Below are 26,534 nucleotides of genomic sequence, written 5' to 3' on the forward strand. Positions count from 1 at the left end.
CTGCCTCCACAGCTCCATCTCACCTGTTTTAAACCCACCTGCCTCCACAGCTCCATCTCACCTGTTTTAAACCCAGCTGCCCCACTTCCCTGCCCTCGTTTGCCTTTCTCTTTCCTCTCTGCCATCTCTGTCTCACTCTCTTCTTCATCTCTCCTGCAGTTTTTCCTCACTCCCTTCTCCCAATGGACTCTGATGTCCCCTCTACTTCCTCCCCTGAAGCCAGCCTCTAGCTGTGTGTTTGTAAACAAGCGCAGTGCCTCCCTCATGCCCTCAACCCTGTGGACTCCCCTGGGACAGGCACTGAGTCAGAGCTGTGTCCATTTGTACTGTTCGAAATGGAGCCAGGCGTGGAGGAGTCCCAGCTCTGGGTTACTACCAAGGTCTGCCAGGGCTCCAACCCCCAGCTCCCCCAGGAGCAGCTGGTCTCCCAGCTCCTCTGAGCCTGGCTGTCTGTCACTCCTGTGAGCCACACAAGGAGGTAGTTCCGGGGCAGGAAATACTCGCACATCTAGGGATTTGAACATTCCAAAATTTTTCCAGGCATGTTTTCACTCAAAACAATCGTGACAGTGATAAGTCACCATGAACACATGTTTTCCGTTTATTATCCACGGTGCCCTGTGTTCTCGGGCTCCTAGCGTCAATGAGAGTGTTAAAGAATCAACCCGTCCTCCGCAGATGATGGATTTGCCTTGGTACTTTTACAGAACCACCAAAGTAAGAAATAATCATAGAAAGTTGAGGTTCTGGGCCTCTACAGTAGAACTGTAAGTTGTGATGAGAATGGGAGTCTCCGGCTGAGTGAAAGAAGCAGGCGGTGGGAGCTTTACAGGCGGCCGTACTTAGCGGCTGCCTGAGCCTGGCCTGCTGTATTCTTCGAGGGAGGAGTTCGGGTGGGTGTTAGATTGTCAGGACGGCAAACCTGTTCTGGTACATGTGTGCCTCCCTTGCTGAGGCCATGAGAGCAGAAGGTATGAAGGTTCTAGACGAAATAAACCTGGCAATGGAGTTTCCATCTGCATCACTGGACCACATCTTTAAAACTTTGCATAAAAATCATCTTTCATGCACACACACACATACACACTAAAATGCCAGCTAGTGTGTCATAGCATCACACTCATGCCTTTGGGCATATATATATCACATTCATGCCTCACTCCTCAATACATCATTAATGGCTGAATCAATATTTATATTTATTCTCAGGACATTACAGATGTCTACATATGTGACAAGTCTGATGCCCAGGCTCATTGTCCTCCTGAGATATGTATTTGTGTGTGTACATGTATGTGTACATATCACACATCACATGCATGTATCCATCATATACTTTATACATGGATCAGAGTTACTATATTTCAAGGGCTTTAAGATGATTGAAGAACTGGTCAGACGTGGAGCTAATGAGACAGCTCAGTTGGTAAAGTGGCACCACACAGTCATGTGACCTGAGTTTGAGCCCCAGCATCCATATAGAAAGCCAGGTTGACTGGGGCTCATTTGTAACCCCAGCACTGGAGGATCCATGGGATTCACCAGCCTGCCAGCCTAGCTGAGTAAATCCTAGGTCCCTGTGAGAGACATTGTCTCTGAAAACAAAGTGGACAGAATCCCAAGGAATGACACCCAAGGCTGACCTCTGGCTTCCATATGTGCTCACACACATACATACATAAACATGCTTATATACATACTCATATATGCATGAACGCACACATACATGAACATACCCACACATACACATAATGCATGAACACGTACATGAACACGCTCACATCCACACACATACATACATGACATGCTCACATTCACACACATACATACATGAACACATACATGAACATGTTCACATACATACACAAACACACACACACACACACACACACACACAATCCTCTGTTTGAAGGGACCTGATGTGCCCCCAGCACAGAAAAGTGCGCACAGTTGGCACCAGTCCCAGAGGATGGCCCAAAGGCATGAGTGTGATGCTATGACACACTAGCTGGCATTTTAGGAAAACGCTTTCCATGGTGAGGAGTCTGCACAGACCCCAAGAACAGAGGCAAGAATATGGTTGGGGCTCCTTGAGAGAGTAAAGTGTGGCTTAAGAGAGAAAGAGGGGCAAGGATGGGTGAAAACACACAAGATTGTGTCACTATCACATCAGGAAGTAGGGTCCAGGACAGCTGGAGGCTGGCATCAAGAAATGACTGATGAAAACTCCCGACAGGGTCATTGATCCAGGTGGTCTTTGCTGAATTATTAGATAAAGCAATCAGCTGACTGGTGGGAACCGGAAGGCCAGGGAGGGAGGAACCCGCATGCATGGAGCTGCTGGGCACGGCAGCGTCCTCACACCTTCCATCCAGAGTAAAGCCCTTACTGGAGTGGGCAGGTCTCTGGCTGCCTGTGAGGAAATCCTGACTTTTTATAGTCGTGACAGGTTGGGTGCGTGGGCCCTTTGTGACCTGGGATCAGAACATAGTGAGCACTTGGGAATCTGAAGCACAGAGCCTGGGGTAATGTGCTGTGTGCTCTGCGAGTAGACTGGTGATGGGTGAGAGGGAGGGCTGGGTTCTCTCTGCCTGATGTGGGGGTTGATGTAGGGCATGGTTCAGTTTTTGACTCAGCATTGACTATAATTTGTGTTCTGACTTTGGTTTTCTTTTTGAAAATTCTCAGTTTTTTTTTTAACACTTAAAGGGTCAGATATGGTCAAATAAAGGTGAATTTTATTTTTACTACTGATACACATCATTATGCGTGTGTGTATGTGTGTGTGCATGTGTGTATGTGTATGTATGCATGTGCGTGTATGTGTTCGTGTGTGTGCGTACGTGTGTGTGTGTGCATGTGTGTGTGTGAAATCATCAGCAGTGTGTGTGAAATCACTGCCCCGCCACACAAGCTCCCTTCTCCTGGACGAGGTTGGCAGGTGTCCTTTTGCAGGCAGGAGATTCATTCATGCATCTACTTAAGTGCTGTTGCTGAGAAGCCTTAGTTCCCATCAGTTGCTAGGCAAAAATAGTATTGTTTGCTTAACCAGATGCGATTAAGACCCAGCAGTGCTTGTGGCAGTTGGTGGCCAACTTTCCAGAAATGTCTCTTTAAGATAAGTGCTTCGAGGCTGGCAGTGACTTGTGGGAAAGGAGAGGGGAAATCCTGGTTAGTTAGTATCTCCCGGGCCAGCGGATGGGCATCATCTGACACCAGTGACACCTGGAATGTGTTACCTTCCACTCGGGGCAGTGTGAGCCAGAAAAAGGCAGACAAACAACACAAAGGGTGAAGGATATGGAGACAAAGAAAATATAGGGAGCTGTCAGGAGGCAGCTGGTTCAGATGGCAGAGAAGGGTGAGGGTCATCAAAGATACACACACGGAAAGAGGGGGGCTGTGGTATGACCCTCCCGAGTCCCTTGTAGCAGGACAAAGAATGTCACTTTCTCAGGCTCCGAGGTCTTCGGGTTCATGAGGCGACAGAAAGGCAGAATTTGTCCTTTCTTTTTTCTGTTTAAAATTGTTTTTAGATTTGTTTTATTTTTACGTGCCTAAGTGTTTTTCCTTCATGCATATACACTTCACACGTGTACTGGAGCCTGCAGAGGTCAGAAGAGAGCATGAGATGCCTGGAACCGTGGTTACAAACGGGTGTGAGCGATCATGTGGGTGCTGGGATCCAAACCCAGGTCCTTGGCAGGGGTAGCAAATGCTCCTAATCCCTGAGTCATCTCCAGACCCTTGAGTTTGACATTCCTAACCCAAGGCATTCCATCTGCCTGAGGGAAGCAAGAAGATATCATATTGATACCTGGGCTGCTGGGTGAGTTGTCTTATTTGCCCGGGTTCCTGGAGCCTTCATGCCATCCTCAGATCTGTGGGGAAGGATTGGCTGAGAGGGAGTCATCTTATGTTCATCTAGGAAGCCGACAGGGCTGCATCTCACTCAGAGCAGCCGTGGTGGTTTGTTCTTCCCAGAGCAATGTTCTTCCTTCCGATGGCTTTCTCGTGCCTCTTTCTCCTCATTCAAGTCTCTACTCCATGCATGAAGCTATAAAAGATGTCTTTCCTAGCTGTTCGTCATCATCTTCTTCTTCATCACCATCACCACCATCACCATCTCTATCATCATGATCACCATCGTCATTGTTATCACTATCATCATCATCATCATCATCATCCTATTACCTCTGCCTCCTTCTTCTACCTCATGCAGAACAGTCTGATATTAAGATACAAACTGATCAGCTGAGGAGGGAAAGGAGGACAGGACTTTGCTTCTTTTTTTTTTTAATTTTATTGATTTTTACTGAGCTCTACATTTTTCTCTGCTTCCCTCCCTGCTTCTCCCCACCCGTTCAACCCTCTCCCACGGTTCCCATGCTCCCAATTTACTCAGGAGATCTTGCTGGGGCTTCTATCACAGTGCTGGGAAACAGGTATTCAGTGAATGACAAAGCTGCAGGAGAATCAGTAAATCTAGGAACAGACACATATAACGCCTGCAAGGCTGGTGGTCAAAAGCCCTTGTTCTGAGTTTGGATTTCTAAGACATTTATGGTGCTGACAGATTACTATTAATAATTTTGGTTTTGAACTTGACTTAAAAATAATTAAGGATATTGATTTATTACAAGTCTGTATTTAATAATAATATATTTTTATAGTGCTGTAGGGCTTTGTGAAATGATTGCTTTTTTATCTTCTGTTAGAGTTGTAGCAGGGTGTGATTAAACATGAGAAAATGGACCTTGGAGTCAGCGAACTGTCCTTTTTAATCTTAGCTCAGATATAACGGCAGGATTTCAGCTCTTTGTGCCTCAGGTTTGGCAGTGGAGGTAAGCATGGCGCCGTCACGGCCCTTTACCCCACCAGACAAGGGCAAATGGCCACTGCTGTTGCTACTGTACCGTCTCCTCCTTCAGCTGGTATCTCTGAATGGCAGGAGGAAGCCCGTGTCCACTCTATTGAGTTGGGGAAGTTCATGATGCTTGTTGCTCTGCAGGAGGACCTCGGTTCCATTCCCAGCACCCCCATTCTGCAGCTCACAACTGCCTGAAGCTCCTGCCCTGCAGGATCCGACTCCCACTTCGGTCTCCAAGGGCCCTGCATGTCCTTGGCGTACTCAGGTTTAAGTAGATAGAAATAAGTCGTAAAAACACAAGAGGCTAAGCAAAGTTAGCAAGGAGGTGCCTGTTTGCCATCAGGAGCAACAGCGAATGACTGAACCTAAAAAACAAAACAACCCAAAAGTGAGTCTGTGAAAGTCAGTTCTCCAGGGCCACTTTCCTTATTTCATCCTTTGGTTTAGAGTGTCAGAGCTCCAGCCCCCGGCACATCAGATCCCCGTAAGAAGGTTTGAATATCCAGGCCAACCTCTCTATCTAAAGAACACAGTTTGCTTCACCTGGGAACATTAACCCCCTAGATGTGAGTCGCTCTCAGTCAAGGTCAGGAGTCAGTGATAGGAAAGCCTGCCCCTTACCCAATTGTAGTGTCTGAGACTTCTTTAGGGAATTGACTTCTCAAAAATAAACATTTCCAGCTAGGCACAGTGGCACACACTGAAAATCCTAACACTTAGGAGGCAGGGGTAGAGGCAAAAGGAACATGAATTAGAGGCTAGCCTAAGCTACTCAGTAAACTCCAGGCCAGCCTGGGCTTACAGGAAGACCACTTGAAAAAGGGGGAGGAGGAGGTGGAACTGTAGATTCCTGGTCCTCACCAGCCTCAAGGGAAGGATGATGCAGAAGTCACCTAAGGGTGACTCTAAAGCTTTCTGGGCTTTGGAGAACATGGCAGGTGGACGGGAGAAGAGGACCGTAGCGGCTAGCACTAACAGCTGCACGAATCCCAAAGGCTGACTCTCGCTAAGTCATGGATCCTTTACTCCGAGTTTTGTGCTTTCGGTTCAGTCTTGTGAAAATCTAAACAGAACTGCCTCAGCTTTAACCAGGAGCTGCTCTTCGTGGGTAGCTATTGCTTTGCGGGCCCACACTTGTTCTGTCATGGTGTCTGGAAGGGACACAGGAAGGAGGACCCTCAGGTAGGTATTGGGTTGGGATAGAGTCACACAAGCAACAAAGTCGACGATAGAGGATCGTTGTTGACCCCATCCATCCAGAGCAGCCGCCGTTTAGGAAATCCTGTTTGCATTCATGGGAGGACCCCGAGCTAGTGAATTTACCAGAGGGAATAAACATGGTCACATGACTTTTCAGGAAAAAGAATGTTCTGGAAGGCAGATGTGCAGCTGCCATAGTGGAAATGTTCCTAGTGGGCAAGATGGTGTCCGGAGTTAGAGTCATATGAGTTAAGATTAGCTGCTTCTCCAGGAAGCTTATTTCATCACAGTTTCGAGACTCAAAAAACAAACAAACAAACAAAAAAACCAGGAAACTTGAGACATATTACTATGTCATGATAAACAAGACTAGACAATATAAGATTTTACAAGTAACTTTTAAATTTTAGTTTTTAAAATTTTAGTTTAGATTTTTGAGGCAAGGTCTCACAAATCCCAGATGAACCTCAAACTAGCTGTGTATTTGAAGGTGGTATTGAACTCATGATCCTCCTGCCTCCACTGCCCAGGCAGCAAGATGACAATCTCATGTTACCACAGCCAACTTAAACCCCATCTGATTCTGCTTGTATAAGGAGGAAATACACCGTTAAATATGTTCCTAAAACACCTGCAGCACAGTTCTTTAAAGGAATAGCGGCTTCATTGCAGCAGACAGAGTGATGCCAAAAGGAATAACTTCCAGCAAGGCTATATCCTAAGACCAATGGACGTTATTCCTCAAAAAAAAAAAAATCCATTCTAGTTTTCAGCAGCAGATATTTAACACTGGAGTTTTCTATTCTGAACTGTCTCAGTGTTTCCCAGCAATGGTCCTCGGGGTGGTTGAAATAAACATTCTGATTCACAGGAAAGCACTTGTCTTTAGGAAGAAGACACAGACTTCTAACTTCATGTTAAAATACAGATCATGTTACCTGATTTCACTTACATTTTAAAGAAGGGTTTTAAAGTATTCATTCATTTCTTTACCTATTTAAAATATTCTCCATACCTCTGTGTGAAAAAAAAAATCTTATCCTTCAAACTTTTTCGTGAGGTAATAACTGAGCGTATACCTTCAGATCCGGGTATGTATTCCAACAGACTATAGCAATATTTAGCCCAGTGGAGTGAAAATACTACTTGACGTTGGGGCCAGGTTTAGTAAGAAGTTATTGGGCACATGTTTGCCATATGGTGAGCTCCAGGACAGACAAGTGAGGTCCCCAGAAGGGAAGGGAAGGAATCAGTTTCTGTCCCAGAAGCTTACAATTGGTGGTCAGGATATGGTGTGGCATTGGAAACTGTAGAAGAACCATTGACAGGTTAGATAACATATCTATAGCCTGCTGGTGTGTGTGTGTGTGCGCGCGCGCGCGCACGCGTGTGTGTGAGTATGTGTGTTTGCATGCGCACGCCTGTGTGTGAGTGTGTGCGCATGCGTGTGTGTGTATGTGTGTGTGTGTGTGTGTGTGTGTGTGTGTGTGTGTGTTTGGAGTATATTTATTTGGAGAGCTGGCATTCAATCACCTGGAGACAATCTGAAAAAGCGACGAAGACCTGGGAATCTTTTGCATGTCACTTTTCAAGTCACCAAACCTTTGCTGACTGCCATTCAAGTTCGGGATCCTGGGGATGTGAAGCAACAATAAAAAACCCGCTGTGTGCCTGTGTACAAGCTAAGGCCAAAGAAACTTAACAGGGAGGGGTAATGCTAGAAGTTTTTCAAGCATGTGTGCATGCCTGTTCAGCTCCTAGAGTGTGTGCAAACTAACTACACAATGTTATAAAGTCCGCAACTCATTCCTGCGGGTGGAGATCACAACTCTGACTCCCTGCACAGGTGTGTTGCACAGGTGTGAGAGTCTTCCTTCCAGGCTGCTACGACTAGTCTTGCCCCAGGCATATTTTGCTCTCCGTGCAGGGTCTTTGACCTTGGACATCAAGGTTGAGGGTAGTAGTTGGGAATGAGTAGCTTAGACAAAGTTTTCTTTTTCTCTCAAAGGATCCTTTAGTAATTCCTCTGAGCTGACGTGCCCAGTATCTACAAGAATGTGTCACTAGCTTTCCTTGCTGTGGTGTCCACCAGGCTCTCTCTCCTGCCTCCACAAATGCTCATAGTCTTCCTGAAACTTTTGTTTCAGTTGCAGTGAGTGGTCCCGTGGAGGAAGAATACACCGTGGAAGTTGAGATCAGTTTTGAAAACATCTCCTTCCTGGAATCTGTCAAAGCTCACTTGAACAGCCTCAGTTTTCCAATTCAAGGAAATGGCACGGACCCAGCCACGGACATCATGAGCATAGCAATGACAACAGGTGAGCCAGACACACACTGCTTGAGAGCAGATGGCTGGGCATATTGTGAGAAAGGCAGACTGCTGTCCTCTAAATCAAGTTAAACATGGGAGCCAAGTGTAATGACTGTATGACTTTATGACCCCCTACCTCCCAGAATGAACTTGCTAGCAGTAAATTTCCCAGCCAGTCATCCCCTTATTTTAAATGATGACCAGAGATTTCCTTGGTGGTTGCGATAAAGTGGCCCCCAAGGTATGGACAGACCATTCCGGACAAATTACTGAATCCTTTCCCTCTGAACAATGTGTAGGTGTAGCAGGGAGGGTCTCAGCAGAGTATAAGCAGTGACTTCTTTTCTTTGGGGTATTATAGGTCAGGAAATAGGAGCCAGGCACATACCTGAATCAGAAGCAAGACCTTAAGCAAAATTGTCCCAAGTCATGATTTGACTTTGTGTTTGATGACTCCCTACTGAAATGAAACTGTTCTTCATTTGTCTCAGGGGACCATCCCCAAAGAACTGGTGTCCCATAGATGAGGCTGCCATGTGTCTTATAATAGTTCTGTTCTTTGGAAAGCACCACTGTAATTCGGTAACCATTTAGTGACTTTTCTCTGAGTAGTGTCTCATGGGCACCCATCTGCAGAGTGTCTCCCAAAGAATCTCTATGTTCCTACCTTAGACACTGATTTAAGTTTTCAGAGGTTTTTTTCCTTCCTTTTTTAATGTCTCCAGTGAGATCAGAGTCCATTTGGGCTGTGCATTTATTTGCATTCCGCATTTGGTGTTTATTTCAGTGTAACAGATTGCTTTCAGCCCTATAGAACAACAGACACGCACTATCTTGAAGTTTCTGGGGGTCTGACATCTTGGAGCAGGAGTTGGGGTAGGTGGTTCTAGCTTAGGAGCTCTGATTCTGAAGGCCCTACTGGGCTGGAAAATCCACTTTCTAGTTCACCAGGTGGTTTTTGGCTAACTATAGTTCCCAAGTAAGTACTGTTTAGAGACCTTAATTCTTTACCACGTGGTCTCTTCCTGACAGGTCTTGGCACCATGCAGCCAACTTCTCCAGAGGAAAAGACAGAGAAGGAAGGAGAAGGAATGGGGAAAGAAAGAATATGCTAAATGACACTATCACTTTCACCATGTTTATAAGTGGGTGCCACAAAAGGCTGTGAATTCCTAGAGGCAGAGATGCTCAAAGGTCATCTTGGAAGCTGGCTGCTCCTTCCTCTGTATCAATGATTCTTAAACTTCCTAACGCTGTGACCCTTTAATACAGTTCCTTATGTTGTAGTGACTCCCAACCATCAAATTGTTTTTGTTGCTACTTCATAACTGTAATTTTGCTACTGTTATGAATTGTAATTTTTTAAAAAAATTTGGAGCTAGAGGTTTGGCTAAGTGGTCATGACCCACAGGTTGAGAACCACTGCTCTACATCGTGGGATCCACTCACTATAGACACCTAGTGGCCGTGTAATATAAAACATGTCTACCCAAAAATAAAGGATTTGCTAGTCTGAAGTCACTCAAGCTTCACCTTTCAGATGACCTCACCTAATGGTTTTGTGATGCATATGTGCCTTCTTGAACCTCAGGAGATTCTATTGAACTCTCCAGAAGGTCAGTGTGGAATCAAGCTAAGATTTCCTGCAAGTTGCAATCTACAAATGTAAGGGCGGTGACCGTCTTGTCTCTCCTCTTTTGGTTGACTGCAGTCTGCACACCTGCTGGAAACGACCTCTTGTGCTCCTGCGAGAAAGGCTATGTGTGGCCCCGGGAAAGGTGTCTCCACAATCTAACTTGTCCAGAGCGTGGCGGTGCCCTGTCAGGCCGCTCCTGCAGTTGTCTGAAAGGACTTCCTCCCCAGGGACCTTTCTGCCAGCTCTCTGATGGTATGCAATTGTTCTTTAAATATCTGTTAAATGGGTATTCAACTTTACCTCAAGCAAATGTCTCTTTGTTTTGTTCATATTCAAACACCAAAGAGACAGTTACATTTTGCCCTGTGTTTTTCAGCGTATATTACCTTAAAAATCAAAGTCAGACTGAACATAGGATTTCAAGAAGACCTCAAGAATTCGTCTTCTGCCCTCTATAGGTCCTACAAGACTGACCTGGAAAGAGCGGTAGGTTTGAGCTTCTGGAGTCGTTTACCCACGGAAGTGTTTAGGTGGAACAAGAGAAGCCCATTCTGGTGGACAGGGTGCTTACACACATGTAATCTAAGGTGTAAGTGGAGTTATGCAAACCCACCTGAGAAGGAGAATTGAGAAGTACTCAAATCAAATAGCATTCAGAGGACAGGGCATCACCTTGGCCTATCAGTTGACCCTCTTCCCTGAGTAAAAACAATTCAGATAAGATTTGGTGAAATCACTTCACCCAAAATCAATTCCGAAGCTTGGAGCCTGGTCCAGGAGAGGTAGGTAGGTAGCTCAGGTCTGTTCTTCAGGCATTCTAGATTTCTCCTGTCTCATTTAGCTCAGAACACTCTGCATAAGTGGATGGCACTGCCCCCCAAATGGGCAGGGATTTCCTACATAGATAAGGATCCTCCTTGGGCAGTGCAACTCAAGGCTTCAAGCCTGCAGTCCAACTTCGAACTCAGAGAGTTTCCAACTTCTCTACCCCTGGAAGTCAGTAGGCATTCACTCTAGGAACATTTTATAGTTACTGAGCTATAAAGACAGAGAAGTCTTTGTGAGTGGTAACTGTCTTCCAGCTGCAATTGTTCAATCTCTCTCTCCCCTCACAGCCCCTCTATCTTCTCTCCTGCATTTCCCTGAGCATCTTTTTGTGCACTTAATCTACTGTTTGCTTCTCTAATAGCTGATATAAATGATTAGAAATTACTTCAAGGCTCTGACAATGCACCACTAACAAGATACATAAAATAAAGTCGGACCCAGGTTGATAATGAGTATGTGTAAGCCTTGGTATTGTTCACTAGTCTTTGATACATGGCCTTTTCTCTTGTTTTATTTTCTAGTTCCGAGAGGGTTACAAGACTTTACCAGGATTCAAATCGGTGACTGTGACACACTTCACGTAAGAATGATGTCATTTGTTCATTTTTCTATGAGGGCAGAAACCAATCCACCAGGGAAGAAAATCAAACATCCTCGGGCTATCATTGGGGGGTCCTTGGCAGGAGCAGCTTGTTAGAGGTGAGAATACGGAGGCGCATCCTTTAGGGTGGATCTCCTTAGCAGCAAGGAAGCACAAAGGTGTGCTCATTTCATGCGTGCAAGCGTTTCGCAGACAGAAATACATCTGTAGTTCTGACAGTTGGAAATGTCAAAGCAGAATCCTATCGGGTAGCAGTGTTAAAGACACTGCTAGAAGGATTGCAGGTTTTTCTGGTGCGCCTTGAGCCTAGAAACCTGTGGGTTCAGCTTGCTGTTCCCATCTGGTCACTTTTCTCATTTATATTCCTGGTAAGTCTTGCCTCGGGCTACCGATTACCATTTCAATCATTATTCTAGTGATTCCTTGCAGATAATAGTACTATTGGCTTCTGCTCTTTTGCTTTTCCATGCAAAGAGCCACAAGTATCTAGACCCCTCCTAGCTCAGTTTCTGCTTCACTAAACTGAGTGGTCTCTGTGCAGCAAAGGCAGCGTGGTTGTGAACTTCGAGGCCCAGTTTAAATCGTCACCGCTGCCCGGATCAATTCACAAAGCCAATGAGCATGTCACACAGAACCTCAACCAGACCTACAGAATGGACTACAGCTCCTTCCAAGGAACGCCGAGCAGTAAGTGGGATGTGCTTCATCCTCACACATGTTCATCTGGGCTAGGCATGGTGATGGTTGATTAGAGCCAGGGCAGAGGTCCTCGCATGGTGGTGTGTGCCGCCACACTCTTCACAACATCAAGGGAGTGGTTGTGTCAACAAATAAGCAGGTAATGAAAGCTCGTACAACAGAACTTTCCTAGGCTGTCAAGAAAGATAAAATTATGAAAATTCTAGGACAATAGATGAGTCTAGAAACTACAAAGCCAGGTGAACCTGACTCAGAAAAACAAAAACTGCATGTCATGTTTCCTCTTCTATATAGATCCTAACTGTTACTGTGTGACAAGATAGCAAACAGGAGCTCCCATGGTGGAAGTGGAGGGTCAGAGGGAGGTTCGGAAGAGGAGATGGAACAAAATAAATTATTGCTAAAATGTTATAACAGACCAGACATGGTGGTGCACACTTTTAATCCAAGCACTCAGGAGGCAGAGGCAGGGGAATCTCTGTGAGTTCAAGACCAGCCTGGTCTACAGAGCAAGTGCCAAGACAGTCAGGGCTTCAAAAAGAAACCCTGTCTTGAAACAGACCAAAAAAAAGATGCTATAATGTAACAGACTACTATATACACTAAATAATAAATAAATAAATAAATAAATAAATAAATAAATAAATAAATAAATAAATAAATAAATGAGGGAGAGGATGAAGGCCCAGGAAATCATGGTGATATTTCTTATGACAGAGGCCTGGAGCACTGGGTGACATCTGCCCCTTTTTGACTCACAAACAAAAGCCGAAGAGTCAAGGAGATGGGAACAGGGATTTATAATAGAAATTCTGTGAGTTTCCTATGTTCAGATAATCAAAAGATCCATAAATGCAAGGCTAATTAACCCCACAGCGATGGGGGCCAAAGTCACAGCAGATGCTGACACTAAGTAGGGTCCATTGTTGATTTAGAGGGAGGGTCTCAGAGCTTGTTTGTACCACACTAGCCCTACAAAGACCCATCTGTATTTCACCAAAGTCTCAACCGTGGATGGTTCTGATGCAAGGGGAGGCTCCCAAACTGCTGTTTGAGATCATTTAAAACAGTGGTAAGAAATACATGAGTTTAGATACTCTCTTCCAGGGGGGGTCCAGACATGGGCTCTGTCTGTCAGCAGGCAGTGGGACCATGGTTACTCAGGCAGTGGTAAGGGGAGCCTGTGGGCAGGATTGTGACCTGCAGACGCTAAGAAGAGCCCTCAAGAATCCTGGAGAGGGCCAGGCGATGGTGGCGCACGCCTTTAATCCCAGCACTCAGGAGGCAGAGGCAGGCGGATCTCTGTGAGTTCAAGACCAGCCTGGTCTACAGAGCTAGTTCCAGGACAGCTCCAAAGTCACAGAAAAACCCTGTCTCGGAAAACCAAAAAAAAAAAAGAATCCTGGAGAGCCGGCTCCACAGTTCACATTCACTGAAGGGGAACCCTCCCACTTCTCCTCTGAATTTCCAGATGAAACGAAGTTCACAGTTACACCAGAAGTCATCTTCGAGGGAGACAACGTAGTTCTGGAGTGTGAAAGTGAAATCGTGTCCTCCAACACGTCTTGGTATTACGGAGAGAAACGCTCCGAGATTCAGAGCGGCGGCAGATTCTCCATCCACACCTCAGTCCTCAACAACATGAGCTTGGTCTCCCGCCTCACCATTTATAACTTCACGAAGTACGATGCTGGTGAGCTTCCAACCCGAGACTGGGGGGGGGGGCGCACTCAATGGTGTGCTCAGAGCGGCAGCCCACAGCACAGGGAATGGAGCTGAGCTGTCCACAAGAAGCCTGATGACTCATGTTCCAAAATGGAAAAGTCGTCCCCTGGCATTCCTGTGTGTGTATTTGTGTGTATGCAAGAGTTGTATGAGTGTTTGCATATCTGCCTGGATGCCCTGCCGGTCGGAGGTTGCAGTCTGGCAGCTCTTTTCAGGCTCGGCAACATGGATGACATGGGTAACTCCTTCCCCTGGCCCTGTTCTCGGTCTGACCTTATTTGGAGAGCGTCTCTAGGCCAGGATACCTGGCTATCTCTAGTATGACCCTGGACACAGTTCCTGCAGAAGCTTTCCTCCGCTGCTTATATGGTAATTAGACACTGAGGCTTGCCGTAGGGCCGTGCTCCACAGAGGATAACTAAAGGTTACTGGGAGCTTAATATAGGAGCGTGTCGTTAAATACAAACTCGGTGATTCTCCAGCCATCGATCCCAATCCTGCATATTCCCTGCACTCTGGAATAAAGTTGAGCAGATTCGCCGAAGCTGTCTCCTGGAGAGCTGTCTTCATTGTGCTCACAGGCTGTACAGAGTTCTCTGTCATCGCTTCTGCCCCTTGTCCCCATAGACTGGTGGCCAACAGGCCTTGAGGAAAAAGGGATCCCCCCACATATCCACAAGAGGTCAGACTTCAGAGTGTCTTTCTTCATTGCGCCCCACCTTGGTGTTGGAGACAGGGTCTCTCACTGAAGAGCACCCAACAGTCTGCTCGGCAGTGAGATCTGGTGGCCCACCTGTCTCTGCCTTTAGAGTTACACATGCACGCTACCGTTTCCATCTTTTTAGATGGGTTCCAGGGTCTGAACTCAGATCCTCATGCCTGCACAGCAGACCACGAACCATCTGCCCAATGACCCAGGATACTGTTTTTAATGACATTGAAAAATCTACTAATATATTTTGAATTTTACTAGTGTATAGTATAGTCTTATGATGTTTTATTTTAATTAACCTATAAAATTTTAGTTTGCTGAGATAAAATTGGCATCTTACATACCGCAGATATTTTAAGTATATAATTTGCTAGGTTTGGACACATACACTTGAGAAGGCATCACCAAAATGAAGGTAGTGAATACATCTAGTCTTCCAAAATGTTCTTGTTCCCTAAAGTAATCCCTCCCTTTGGCCTTTCCTGCACCCACGTGCCTACTCCAAGCAAGCACAAAAACATAAATTTCAGAGATTAACAATGAGCCTGACACATTCTAGCATTTAATAACTCCAGTTAAAACCAGATGTCAGTGGGGCCAATTCTGTTCTTCCGAACCAGTAGGGCCAATTCTGAACAATAAAGAGGTCTATACATGCATGAACTCTTGTCACATTTGTGTAGATTCTGCATTCTATCACAGGATTAAATAGCATGCCAGAATTATCCATGGTCCTCCAATTCTCAGACTTACCAATCTTGTTTCCAGTCTCATATTCCCACACTTGTCCCTGAGAATGCTGCCACGGAGACCTTTTTCTACTTTTTACCTTAGGTCATTAGACATGCCTGATTGACTCGACAGTTTCTGAATATTCCTTCAGGGGTGTCCTTGAATCAAGCCTGGGATGCCATGATATGGGAGGTACTCGATTTTATTAAGAAAAATTCATAGGAGTGATAATAATTCATAATCTTGTGAACTCTTGACAGGTGAATATCGCTGCAAGCTGACATTGGATATTTTTGAATACGGGGATGGCAGAAGACTAGATGTCACTCCCATCCGGATTCTGGCCAAGGAGGAGAGGAAGGTGGTGTGCGACAGCAACCCCATCTCGTTGAACTGCTGCAGCGAGAACATCGCAAACTGGAGCAAGATTGAGTGGAAGCAGGAAGGGAAAATAAAAATTCTAGGTAAGCAAGACCTTTGGTAAAGAGGGCTCTTTGCTTACCTCTCAGTAAGTAAAAACAAAAACAAAACAAACAAAGAACCCGAGATATTCTGAGCCATAAACAAAAAAAAAATTAGCTAGGTTTTGATTCCAGCACCAGCCTAGACACTCTAAAACAAACCTCCAAAAAACACTTGCATGCAAACATCACGCTTGTGTCATGGGCAAGATCCTAGCAGATCAAGACGTGAGAGGGAGTGACCCTAGTGACTGTAGCACGGCTCATCCTCCCTTTCCTTTCCACCCTCAGCAGAAAGCTACAGCTGAGGAGGCCTGACTGGAGCTTCTCATCTTTGTCCCTGTGTGGACTCACTCCCTTACACACTTCCTTCAGCTTTTTCCGTCTGCAGACTTATTTCTCTTTCACTTACTACATGTCAGTTCTTACTCATTAATTTTTTTTGCATGTGTATGCATGTGGTATGTGTGTGTGTGTGTTTACGTGTGTGGGACATATGGTGTGGGGGTACACATGTATAAAGGGCAGAGGCTGACGCTGAGCTTCCTCCTTGATTGCTTTCTTTCTTTAACCCAGATCAGGAATTTTGCTAGTATAGCTAGCTGATTGATCCAGGGATCTCCCATCTCTCTTCTGCATGCTGGGATTTTGCAGGCTGCTGTATTTATACGGATATAGAGGATCTAACCAGTACTCACGCATATATGAAAGTGTTTTACCCACTGGTCCATCTTCCCAACTCTGCTTTTGTTTTGCACTGAGATCTAACCTGAAGTTCCTCACCCTCCAGTTTATGCTAGATATTAAAGAAAAGCAGCAATGGTGTCTAAAGTCATGCATCTGTCAGCAAGAGCATTTGTTGTTCTTGCAGAGGACCCAGGTTTGGTTTCCAGCACCCACACTGCAACCATCTGCAACCCCAGTTCTTAGGGTTCTAATAACTGACCTCCTTGGGCACCATGTACACACGTAGTGCACAGATACACATGCAGGCAAAACACTCAGACACATAACATAAAATAAATTCTTAAAAAATTAAACTAGAAATAGTGACTTTTTATAACAGTTTTGCACAAATGTTAGCCCCTTAAAAATGATTGATAGTGATCGCATCTAAACTTGATCACAAGTTTGAAGCTAGTAGTTCTACCTCCAATGAGAAAATAAGGAAATTAGGATCCAGATTAAATTGCTTTTCCCAAGGTTATCACAATATGAAAAGAAAAGAACTAGGACTTTCCACTGATCTCAGTTCATGAGACCAGCACTTTCTCCATCCAGTGAGCCGGCTTTGGACCTAGTTGCCGGCAGATTAGATACAAAAGCACCATTTGCTATTTAGAGACCATATGAGACCACAGTTATCTCTTCTTTTAAGAAACAATAATATTATGTATGAACATTTAAAGAAAAAAAATCTTTGAACTAAAATGGAGCTCTACACAGGTTGTGAGTGTGCTACATGTTTATGTTACAAAGTCTTTGCCCTTAAGACTAAGCAGTGTTTTTATTACTAGATTAATATGAAAACGTCATTCTCCACCCACACTTTCCTGAGAACCTCTAGACTGTAAAGTACATTTCACCTACACATCTGATTAGTCCAGCAAAGACTGAGAAAGACATCTGGTAAACCTGAAAACTGTAGGCAAGGGACATTTAGTCATTTCCCTGGTTTATAAGGAAAAGGTGGCACAGGCATCCTGAAGGCGCTGCCAGATGGAGGAGAGGCCTTGCACAATTCCCATGGCTCTGGTGGAGGAGCTTTCAACCCAGAAGGTGACAAGACCTCGCCCTCTGGCCGAGGAACCAGGAAGTCTGCAGTGGGATGCTCAGGGACCTCTCTCTCTGGTGACTCCTTTGCAGACTTCCCTAAGTGCAGCAAGGTTGACCAGCCTGCAGAACAATGGATTTCCTGCATAGCTTGTTATCCTCCCACCCTGACCCCAGCCCTGGCCCCCAAAGCAGCTTGATGGGGTGCTAAGTTCTACAGTGAGGATTGCTGGTTTATGTACCCACAGCACACTGACAGCCTCATGTCACACCACAGCCCTGATTGCTAGTAAAGTTCCACTTGTCTTTTAAAGCTTAGAATAACGTCCTCTCTCTGATAGCCTTCACAGACACCCATGTGAAATGACCTCCCTCCCCACTTTCAACCTGCCTGCTGTACTGAATTTTCTTTTGTGGTACCCGTCCTTGACACATCCCTATTGTTCTGTCTATTTCTATATTCATCTCACTCGGCATGGTCCGTTGGGTGAGAAGGCTGGACTTTTAAGGATGAGTTACATTCTGCAGGAAGAGGAAGGGGAAGTGTGACTGTAAACACTGGCATCCAGGTCCGAGGCTGAAGGGTGTGTTGGAAGCCAGGGTGTGGTTTGGGTTTTGAGAGGATGAAGAGGCAGGTGCCAAGGAGAAGGGCAGATTAGGGCATGTGTGTGATAAATGTTGCTACCATCTAGAAGTCTGAATCAGATTTGTCTCATTTGCCAATTAAAGAATTTAAAGGTGCAAAGAAGTATCAAGGGCAAAGGCCAGCAATGGGAGAAATCTCCAGTATGACAGAAGAGCAGCTGAAGAAGGCTTTCGTGAGGGGAGAAGAAACACACTCAATAAGGCCCATCTAGAGAAAGCAAGACAAAGACCTTCTGCAAAGCAAAGGAGGGTTCGGGAGATTAAAACCACATTTCTCCTCACTGAGGTTTTAAGCTTTGAGGGGGTTTTCTTCTTCAATTTAGGGCTTGTCATTTGCAGTGAAGACAGGGGATCAGGTAGACTCACAAGCGTGGAGATATATTTATGCCGTAATCCAGCCCTGGATTTGTTGAGCTGGTCCGCTGGTTGGGGTAGAGAAACTAGTGGGAGGAAAAACCCACTAAGTCTTTGTTTTGAGATGCCAGGCTTTTGTCTCAGGGAAGAGGGGCGGGGAAGTTTGCCATCTCTATTGTCTGTTTGTCCTCTTCCTATCTGTCTGCCTGCTAGGGATCTTTCTAACTCCTAGTCCACAGCGCCACACACTGCGAGAAGAATGTCTGACTTTACTGTACACACAAGTACGTTAGACGAGCAGAGCTTTAGAAAACTAAGCATTCCTGGGCGTCCTGGTGTCTCTGTGTACTTGATGCTCAGGAGGCTGAGGCAGGAGAATCACAAGTCAAAGGCCAGCCTGAGCTACACAGCAAATTCAAAGTGAGCTTGACTTATCTAGTGAGACCTTGTCTTACAACCCCAAACAAGTCAACTACAAAAAGAAAATGAAACTTACAGGCGACATAATGAGTAAGTTGAAGGCGGAATTAACTGCGAATTGAGACCCAGATGTAATCAGTTGCAAAGTTCAGACAACAAACAGCGGGGCCTGGGAGAGTGACCTTGCTTTGATGGAGGCAGCCTTGTTTCAGGAGCTTAAGCTCAAGACCATTTTGTTTTTAAACAAGTGTCTAGAAGTACAATGTGAGGAAGTGCAGGTAATTAAAGTGGCCTGTAAGATTTTTAATTTGTGTTTCTGCCAATATCAGTAAGAGGAAGCAGTGGATGTGTGAGTTTTGTCTGGGGAAAAATAAATAAATTGCATGTGTTGAGTTTGAGGGTAAGAGAGATGTCGAATCAACACTTGGGAATTTGCCTCAGAAGTTTCCAAGCAGGACATTCCTCTTAGAGTCGTGTGGGAAGTCATCCAATCTCAATTTATGACAGGAGCCAAAGTTGTGAGGTTGCTGAAAGAATGAAGAGAAAATGAGCAAGAGCGGGGTGGGGTGGAGGGAGTTGGGTCAAGGACAAAGCAGGGAGCATCCTATGCATTTAAGAAGGATGCTCAGATAGGGCCTTAGAAACGAGATCCAGGAGGATGAGGAAAAAAAAGATAAAGGACAGACCCGAAGGCTCAAGCAGCCACAGCAGGTGGCTGGCAGTGGGGAGGGCATAGTGCAGATTGTATGGAGAAAAGCCCGGGATGGAGGAAAGAGGACGTTCTTGTTGGTCTTCAGGAAATACTTCTGCAGAGGGTGACAAACGTCAGTTTCAAGATATAAAGTGGGAGTGGGAAGCCAGAGATAACACATGCAGAAACATCATGAAAAGTAGAGATGTTGGGGGGAGAGGGCCTTTCACATGGGCAGACTTGGCCAATAATTTGACCCTTGTCTGAGGACAATGATTTAAATTTCTACAGTCAGTCAACCGTGTAGAACCCTAATACAGATGTGGCTCTCTTCTGAGAACTCAGCTCAAGAAAGGATGGGCGGAGAGAGGACGTCTTCAGAGAATTAGAAGTGATTTTGTCAACATGAAAGAGAGAGGGAATGGGCGGAGTTACTCCAACAGACCCTCGGATAGGAAGATGGTTATAGGAGCCACTTTTCTGCCTCCCTGCTAGAATAACCAGAGAAGAAACCAAGATTTAGAAGCCACGGCTTATTTCCGGCTTACAGTTCCAGGGCAGACACGGTCCACCAGGATAGGGAGGGCCTGGAGGCCAGGTGTGCTCATGTTTCATCCACACACAGCGAGAACAGGAAGTGTGGCCAGGCTGTGAAAGCTTAGCCCACAGTAATGTACTTCCTTCAGCAAGTTCCCACATCCTAAAGGTTCTGCAATCTTCCCAGAGAGCAGTGCTAACTGGGGACTCAATCTTCAAACATATGGTCCTGTGGGGGACGTTTGTCATTCAAACTCCAACACTGGTCATACGTCAATCAAAATAATAAAGGCATCTGTCTAGGGTGACTGCTGGCGTAATGAAACTCCATGACCAAAGCACCTGGAGGAGGAAAGGGGTTATTATGCCCACAGTTCCATATAACAGTTCACCATCAAAAGTAGTGAGGGTAGGAACTCAAGCAGGACAGGAACCTGAAGACCGGAGCTGATGCAGAAATTGTGGAGGGGTGCTGCTTAATGGGGTGCTCCTCATGGCTTCCTTGGCCTGCTTTCATGTAGATAGAACCCAGGACCACCAGCCTGGGGATGGCACCACCCACAAGGGGCTGGCCCTCACACATGGGTCACTAATTAAGAAAATGCCTTACACCAGATCTTATGAAGGCATTTTTCTCAGCTGGGGCTCCCTCCTCTCTGACGACCCTCGCTTGTGTCCGGTTGACGTAAAACTAGCCAGCACAGCACAGCTGACCTGCTACAGCTGAAAGACTGGATTTATTTGGACACTAACCCATCAACTTACTCTGTGTCTCTCACTTTGGGAGGGTGTAAATGTTTAGGGAATGTCTGGGGTCTACAGTAGCAGATGAAGTGGGCAGGTTGGAAATGGAGACCAGAATGGGAAAAATCATACACAGGGTCGTTCTAGAAGCCCCGGGAAGATGATTTGGAGGGTGGGCTGTTTCTGGGAATGAAAATGATGATTTTAGAAATATAAAGCTGCTAGCAACTGAAAAAGTATGAAACGGAAGTTTCCACTAAAAAGCTTGCTACTAATTCAGAGTCAGACAACCGCGACGTCAACAGATCTGTTTGTGTCGTTTCAGGGATCCCAGAAACAGACCTAGACTCAAGCTGCAGCACTTACACCCTCAAGGCCGATGGAACCCAGTGTCCCAGCGGGTCTTCTGGAACAACAGTCACCTACACGTGTGAGTTCGTCAGTCCCTACGGAGCCAGAGGCAGTAAGAACATAGCTGTGACGTTCGTCTCTGTAGGTAAGAACTCTTGCCGTAGACGGTTCAGACAGATGTAGGGTACCCTTGCCAATCAACTGGGATCACCAGTGGGCTAAATAAAGCTGGGCCTTCCCTGGGAGTGGGATGGTGGTCGGATGCCCTCTATGCCATTTCAAGTCAGATGGAATCCATTTTAAGTTGGGAAGGGTCAAGTGGGAAAGAGCGGTGAGAAACTAATCCCCTCGTTTTGATAAGGAAAGCAGATGGGCTGGGGGAACGGTGTCCCGACCAGCTCAGTAAATTCATGTGACAGCTAACCCCCTTTCCTTCACAATTCAGTTCCCCTCCTTAAGTTCCTACGTCCTCACTCGCTTCCCTGCTGTTCCTCAATTCCTCTTCCAGTCTGCCTGTCCTAGAAACAGCACTGCAGAGTTAGGACAATCTGAGCATTTGGCATTGTCCTATGGTGTCTCCTGATATCCACACACAGGAATCAGAGAGACAACAGGAAGTGTTGGCAGGCTGTAAAACCTGTACGCTCACCCACAGTGACGTACTTCCTTCGGCAAGTTCCACGTCTTAAAGGTTTTGTAACCTTCCCAAACAATATCACCAACTGGGAACTAAGTGTCCAAAGACACAAGCCTAGGGGAGACATTTCTCATCCAAACCATAGTGCTGGCAATACGCCAATCAAAATGATAAAGACGTCATTAATCAGCTAGCATTACAGAGTCACCACCGCTGTAAAACTTTCCTTCCACCAAGCCTATGGAAAGGAATCATTTGCAGCCTTTATGAGAAGTGTCATGACAACAGTAACTATTCGTCTCCTGCAAGTGTTCTGCTATTGGAACTTAGTGTTTCTACAACAGCACAGGCTCGTGTGGGCCCTGTCCACAGCACAGCTCTCTGAGTTAGAACAAGAGTGCACAGGCATGGCAGTTTTCACCACAGAGCACTGTCAATTTCCCAGAGTCCTCAAGGAGTCCCTCTAGGGCAGGTGCCTGGTTCCTCTCCTGATGGCACACCGAGACTTAGCTCTTATCTGGAAACCCAGGGACATATTGTAGAGGCACTGTTAATCCTTGCTGAAAACCCCTGGTCTGGTCATCTGACCTCTTCTGAAGACAAGAGAACCAGAGAACCAGATTTCTGGGTCTATGAGGCTTTGCTTTCTGCTCAGACATGGCTAGCCCTCAGAAAGCCATTTCCAGATCCCTCCAGTAAGAGAGGGCAGAGTGAGGGACACACTTTTATGTGTCCTCAGCCTGAGAACTATGACTAAGACATTATGGAAAGCATTGGCTTCTTTGGATCATCGTTAAGAATAAGATTCATATTGATTGGAGAGGCAGGTCTGTGGTGGTCGACTCAAGGAATGAGCAATTCGCCTCCATGGATGGCCAAAGCAAGGGCCATTTTGAGATGTCAATCATTGGAATGACATGCTCCCAGAGAAAAGGAAAAATAAATAGAACAATAGAAAAATAAACTGGGATTTTCATATCAGCATCTAGATCAACAATGGTCTCAACATTGCCAACAAACAATGTCTTATGAATCTGTGAGAGAATGCCAAAAATAGCAGTAAACATGACATCAGCATGTATATAACTTCGGTTATAATATTGTATATAGTTAAAACCAAATAGCTATAAACAATCCCAGTCTGCCTAAGATAGTCTAAGTATAATTATTTGGATAGTGAACTTTATGATCTGTCTAGGGAAAAACTAAATCAAGGATTCATTCTTTTGTTTATGAAGCACTAACTATATACTAGACCATCAGTAAATACTAAGGACACACCAACAGGGGCTAAAGGCTGTCTTTTTACTGGGGACAGATACGTCGTCACAGTGCTGTGACGTTGGTGGTACAGTGGTAAGCACAGCTCTCTTCCGAGACGCGACGCAGTGTTGTGGGGGAATGTGTCTAAAGAGTTGATGTGCATTGTGAGAACTCAGTCCTCTATCCTTTCCTTGAGGGTTCGCAGAGGAGGTGGGAGGGGAGCCTGGGTGAAGACAACATCCCTAAGTTTGCAACCTTTTACCCTGCTAATCATCAGGAGATAATTCCAGCTACAAAGGGGAAGTGCCCGAGGTCCTAAGGCATGTGATGGAAGTGAGTACAGTTCAGAGCACCACCGCCAACAGCCTAGAAACAAGTAAAGCCCAGGAACAGCAAGGTACCAATCCCGCGTTGGCACGAGTAGCGTCAGGACGGTCCGTGTTGCTGTCTCTGTCTTAAATTTTCACTCCTGTGTCGATGTCATCCGAAAAACTAAACATTGGATTTGTTGTCGCTTTTGTCTTGTCTGTCCTGTTTGCCTTCTTTCAGCCAACCTAACAATAACCTCGGACCCAATTTCTATTTCTGAGGGACAAAGCTTCACTATCTCATGCAGCAGCGACGTGAGTAACTATGATGAGGTGTACTGGAACACTTCCGCTGGTATTAAAATCCACCCAAGGTTTTATACCATGAGCAGGCAAGGGGATCGAGCAGAGTCGGTGCTGACGGTGAAGACCTCCACCAGGGAGTGGAATGGTAAGGGAGGGGCCAGACCCTGCAGTAGACTGTCTAGACTCCTGCAAATGTGCAGTGGCAAGCAGCAGATGCTTCCAAAGGCTCTGAATTGGGGCATGCCTATGGTGACTATATTAATCGCTCTTTGTGGGTGATATGGTAGTCCTTTAGGGGTAGATAGCATTCTCCCATTTATAGATGTGGCATACAATGATCAAATGCAACATTAATCATGATGGTACAGGTTTGATTGTGCAGACTGGATTGGCGTTAGCATCTGAGTCCACAGCCTGCACTCCTGCTTCATGACAGAAGGAGTTGTTTCTAAATAACTTCACGAGGGCCTGAGAAATGGCTCGGTCAGTAGAGCACTTACCTTGCAAGAAGAAAAGCCTGAGTTTGATCCCCAGAAGCCACATAAAAGCCCAGCAGAGTAGTGACTGCTTGCAACCTCAGCAGTGATTGGCAGGGGGTGAGGGGAGATGGTCCTGACAGGCGAATCCCTGGAGGCTTGCTAACCAGCTAGTCTAGCCTTCGTGGCAAACTTCTAGTCCAACGAGAGACTTCTGTCTCCAACAGAAGATGGAACGTGCCTAGGAGACACAACACTGGAGGGTGTTCTCTGATTGCCACATGTATGTGTTTACACATATACATGCGTATGTATACACACATGTACTCCCATGCACACATACTTACACACACACTAATAATAATAATACACCTTTACTAAATGCTTGGTACTATAGTACCCAGCTGTACTATGAAAACTCTGGGAAGTGTTTACATGTCTGGTTTTAATAAGAGAACTATTTGTATTTCCTGTTTATAGTTCTATGTTGTTAGTGTTGCCAGGAAGTACAAGTTTTGGAGAGCGGTAAGGAATCGGTAGACTTGTGTGGCAGCAGCTGATCCACGGATCTTTCATGATACAGTAATTACTGTTCTAAGTACATAAACATCCAGGGCAGCTGCTTCAATGGTGGTTTGTCCTCGGGTGGCACGGTGTCCTGGAGCCCAAGGGACCACTCATTTAGACAGACAAGTGGGTGTGATGGAACCTCAGGGTTCATCACGTCCCAGATCTTTACAAACATTCTTCTCTGCACACCACCAGACTCCCACTCTTTCCGTGGTTGTGGGAGAACCATGGAGCAGGAAGTTTGGCACCCAGTTTCACTCTTACCCTTGGATAAGTCATTTAATTTGATTGGTTGAAGTGAATGCGTATGTGAAAGAAGGAGCGCTATTGGTTAGTTTTTAGGACATGGGAAGTTCCTAGGAGGGAGTCAGTCAAGCTCTCCCAGCTTCCTTACCCAAGTTTGGGAAGGAAAGCTGTGACTCTTTTTATCGCCAGTGATGCCCTTTAAGAGTGATGACTTCACTCTGTCTCCCTTTTGCTCCCTCCCCTCAGGAACCTACCACTGCATATTTAGATACAAGAATTCATACAGTATCGCCACCAAAGATGTCACCATCCACCCACTACCTCTGGAGTCAGATATCATGATGGATCCTTTGGAAGCCAGTGGTCTGTGCACCAGTTCCCATCAGTTCAGGTGCTGCGTGGAAGAGGAGAAAGGGGCAGAGTACTTAGTCACTTTCCACGTCGATTCCTCAGCCTTTCCTGCTGGTGAGATGCAGACCGTCCCATGGTTAGGTCACATTAGCTCATAGACACGAGGTTTTGCTCTTAAAACAGACATTGAAAAGTTTCTGGAGACGGAGCCACACTTGATGTACAGGAATGTAATCCCCGTTACTCAGGAAACTGATGCAGATGGGTCTGTGCGCATAGGGAATGCCTAAGCAACATAGGGAATTCAAAGATGACCTAGGCAACGTAGTGAAGCTCTGTATCAAAGTAAAACAAAAAATGAAAAGAGACCGAGGATGTAGCTCTGCTTCAGAGCACTTGCCCGGCATGTGGGAGGACCATGGGATCAGTCCTCAGGACTGGATAGAGACTCCATCAGGGATGAAATATCATGGAGCCTTCTTTGTTATCTTGCTGTGGTATATGACTGATGACTCACTAGTTTGAAGCAGCTGTGGGTGGAGCCATAGATTCATCTCTACTCTCTCATTGTCGTTGAGCAGACATTCTGATAACCCCTCCTTCTGTGTCGTAAGAGAACTTGATAGAAAATGGCCCAATAATCTTTCCAAATGTGTAACTGGGCCAGAAAGCAAAAAACAGCCAAGCACCACAGAGGAAAAGAAAGAAAGACCCACACTCTAGCAAGAATTATGCTTCCTGAAGGAATTTGCATTACCAGAATCCCAGAGCCTTGAGCTTAAGGCTCTGGGGCTCAGGAAGACCTTGATCTTTAAAACAGTTTTTTAGGCCAGGTGGTGGTACATGAGGCCAGCCCAGTCTACAGAGTGAGTTCCAGGTCAGCCAGAGCTGCACAGGAAAAGCCTGTCTCAAAAAACAAACAATGGGTGGTGGTGGCTCACACCTTTAATCCCAGCACTCAGCGGGAGGCAGAGGCAGGCGGACCTCTGTGAGTTCGAGGCCAGCCTGGTCTAGTTCCAGCTAGTTCCAGGACAGGAACCAAAAGCTACGGAGAAACCCTGTTTTGAAAATTAAAAACAAAACAAAA

At 45.7% G+C, this 26,534-nt stretch overlaps 1 protein-coding gene across 4 annotated transcripts in view; it reads left to right on the forward strand.

The window, feature by feature from the left end:
• Adgrf5 (adhesion G protein-coupled receptor F5) overlaps nucleotides 1-26,534 on the forward strand; it is a 94,316-nt gene that overhangs the window by 52,044 nt on the left and 15,738 nt on the right. For 3 of the 4 annotated variants that reach the window (XM_013350994.2, XM_013350993.2, XM_026785646.1), the window contains exons 4-14: nucleotides 8,218-8,388; nucleotides 10,093-10,269; nucleotides 10,394-10,503; nucleotides 11,367-11,425; nucleotides 11,988-12,133; nucleotides 13,617-13,838; nucleotides 15,575-15,778; nucleotides 21,265-21,435; nucleotides 23,468-23,587; nucleotides 23,740-23,949; nucleotides 25,343-25,561. In XM_013350994.2, coding sequence (XP_013206448.1) covers nucleotides 8,218-8,388; nucleotides 10,093-10,269; nucleotides 10,394-10,503; nucleotides 11,367-11,425; nucleotides 11,988-12,133; nucleotides 13,617-13,838; nucleotides 15,575-15,778; nucleotides 21,265-21,435; nucleotides 23,468-23,587; nucleotides 23,740-23,949; nucleotides 25,343-25,561 — 1,809 coding nt within the window. The remainder of the gene's footprint in view (nucleotides 1-8,217; nucleotides 8,389-10,092; nucleotides 10,270-10,393; nucleotides 10,504-11,366; nucleotides 11,426-11,987; nucleotides 12,134-13,616; nucleotides 13,839-15,574; nucleotides 15,779-21,264; nucleotides 21,436-23,467; nucleotides 23,588-23,739; nucleotides 23,950-25,342; nucleotides 25,562-26,534) is intronic. The other variant, XM_005359794.2, reaches the window with a different exon arrangement.

Source organism: Microtus ochrogaster, linkage group LG2 (genome assembly GCF_000317375.1).
Source record: "Microtus ochrogaster isolate Prairie Vole_2 linkage group LG2, MicOch1.0, whole genome shotgun sequence".
In the NCBI taxonomy this organism is placed as follows: domain Eukaryota; kingdom Metazoa; phylum Chordata; class Mammalia; order Rodentia; family Cricetidae; genus Microtus; species Microtus ochrogaster.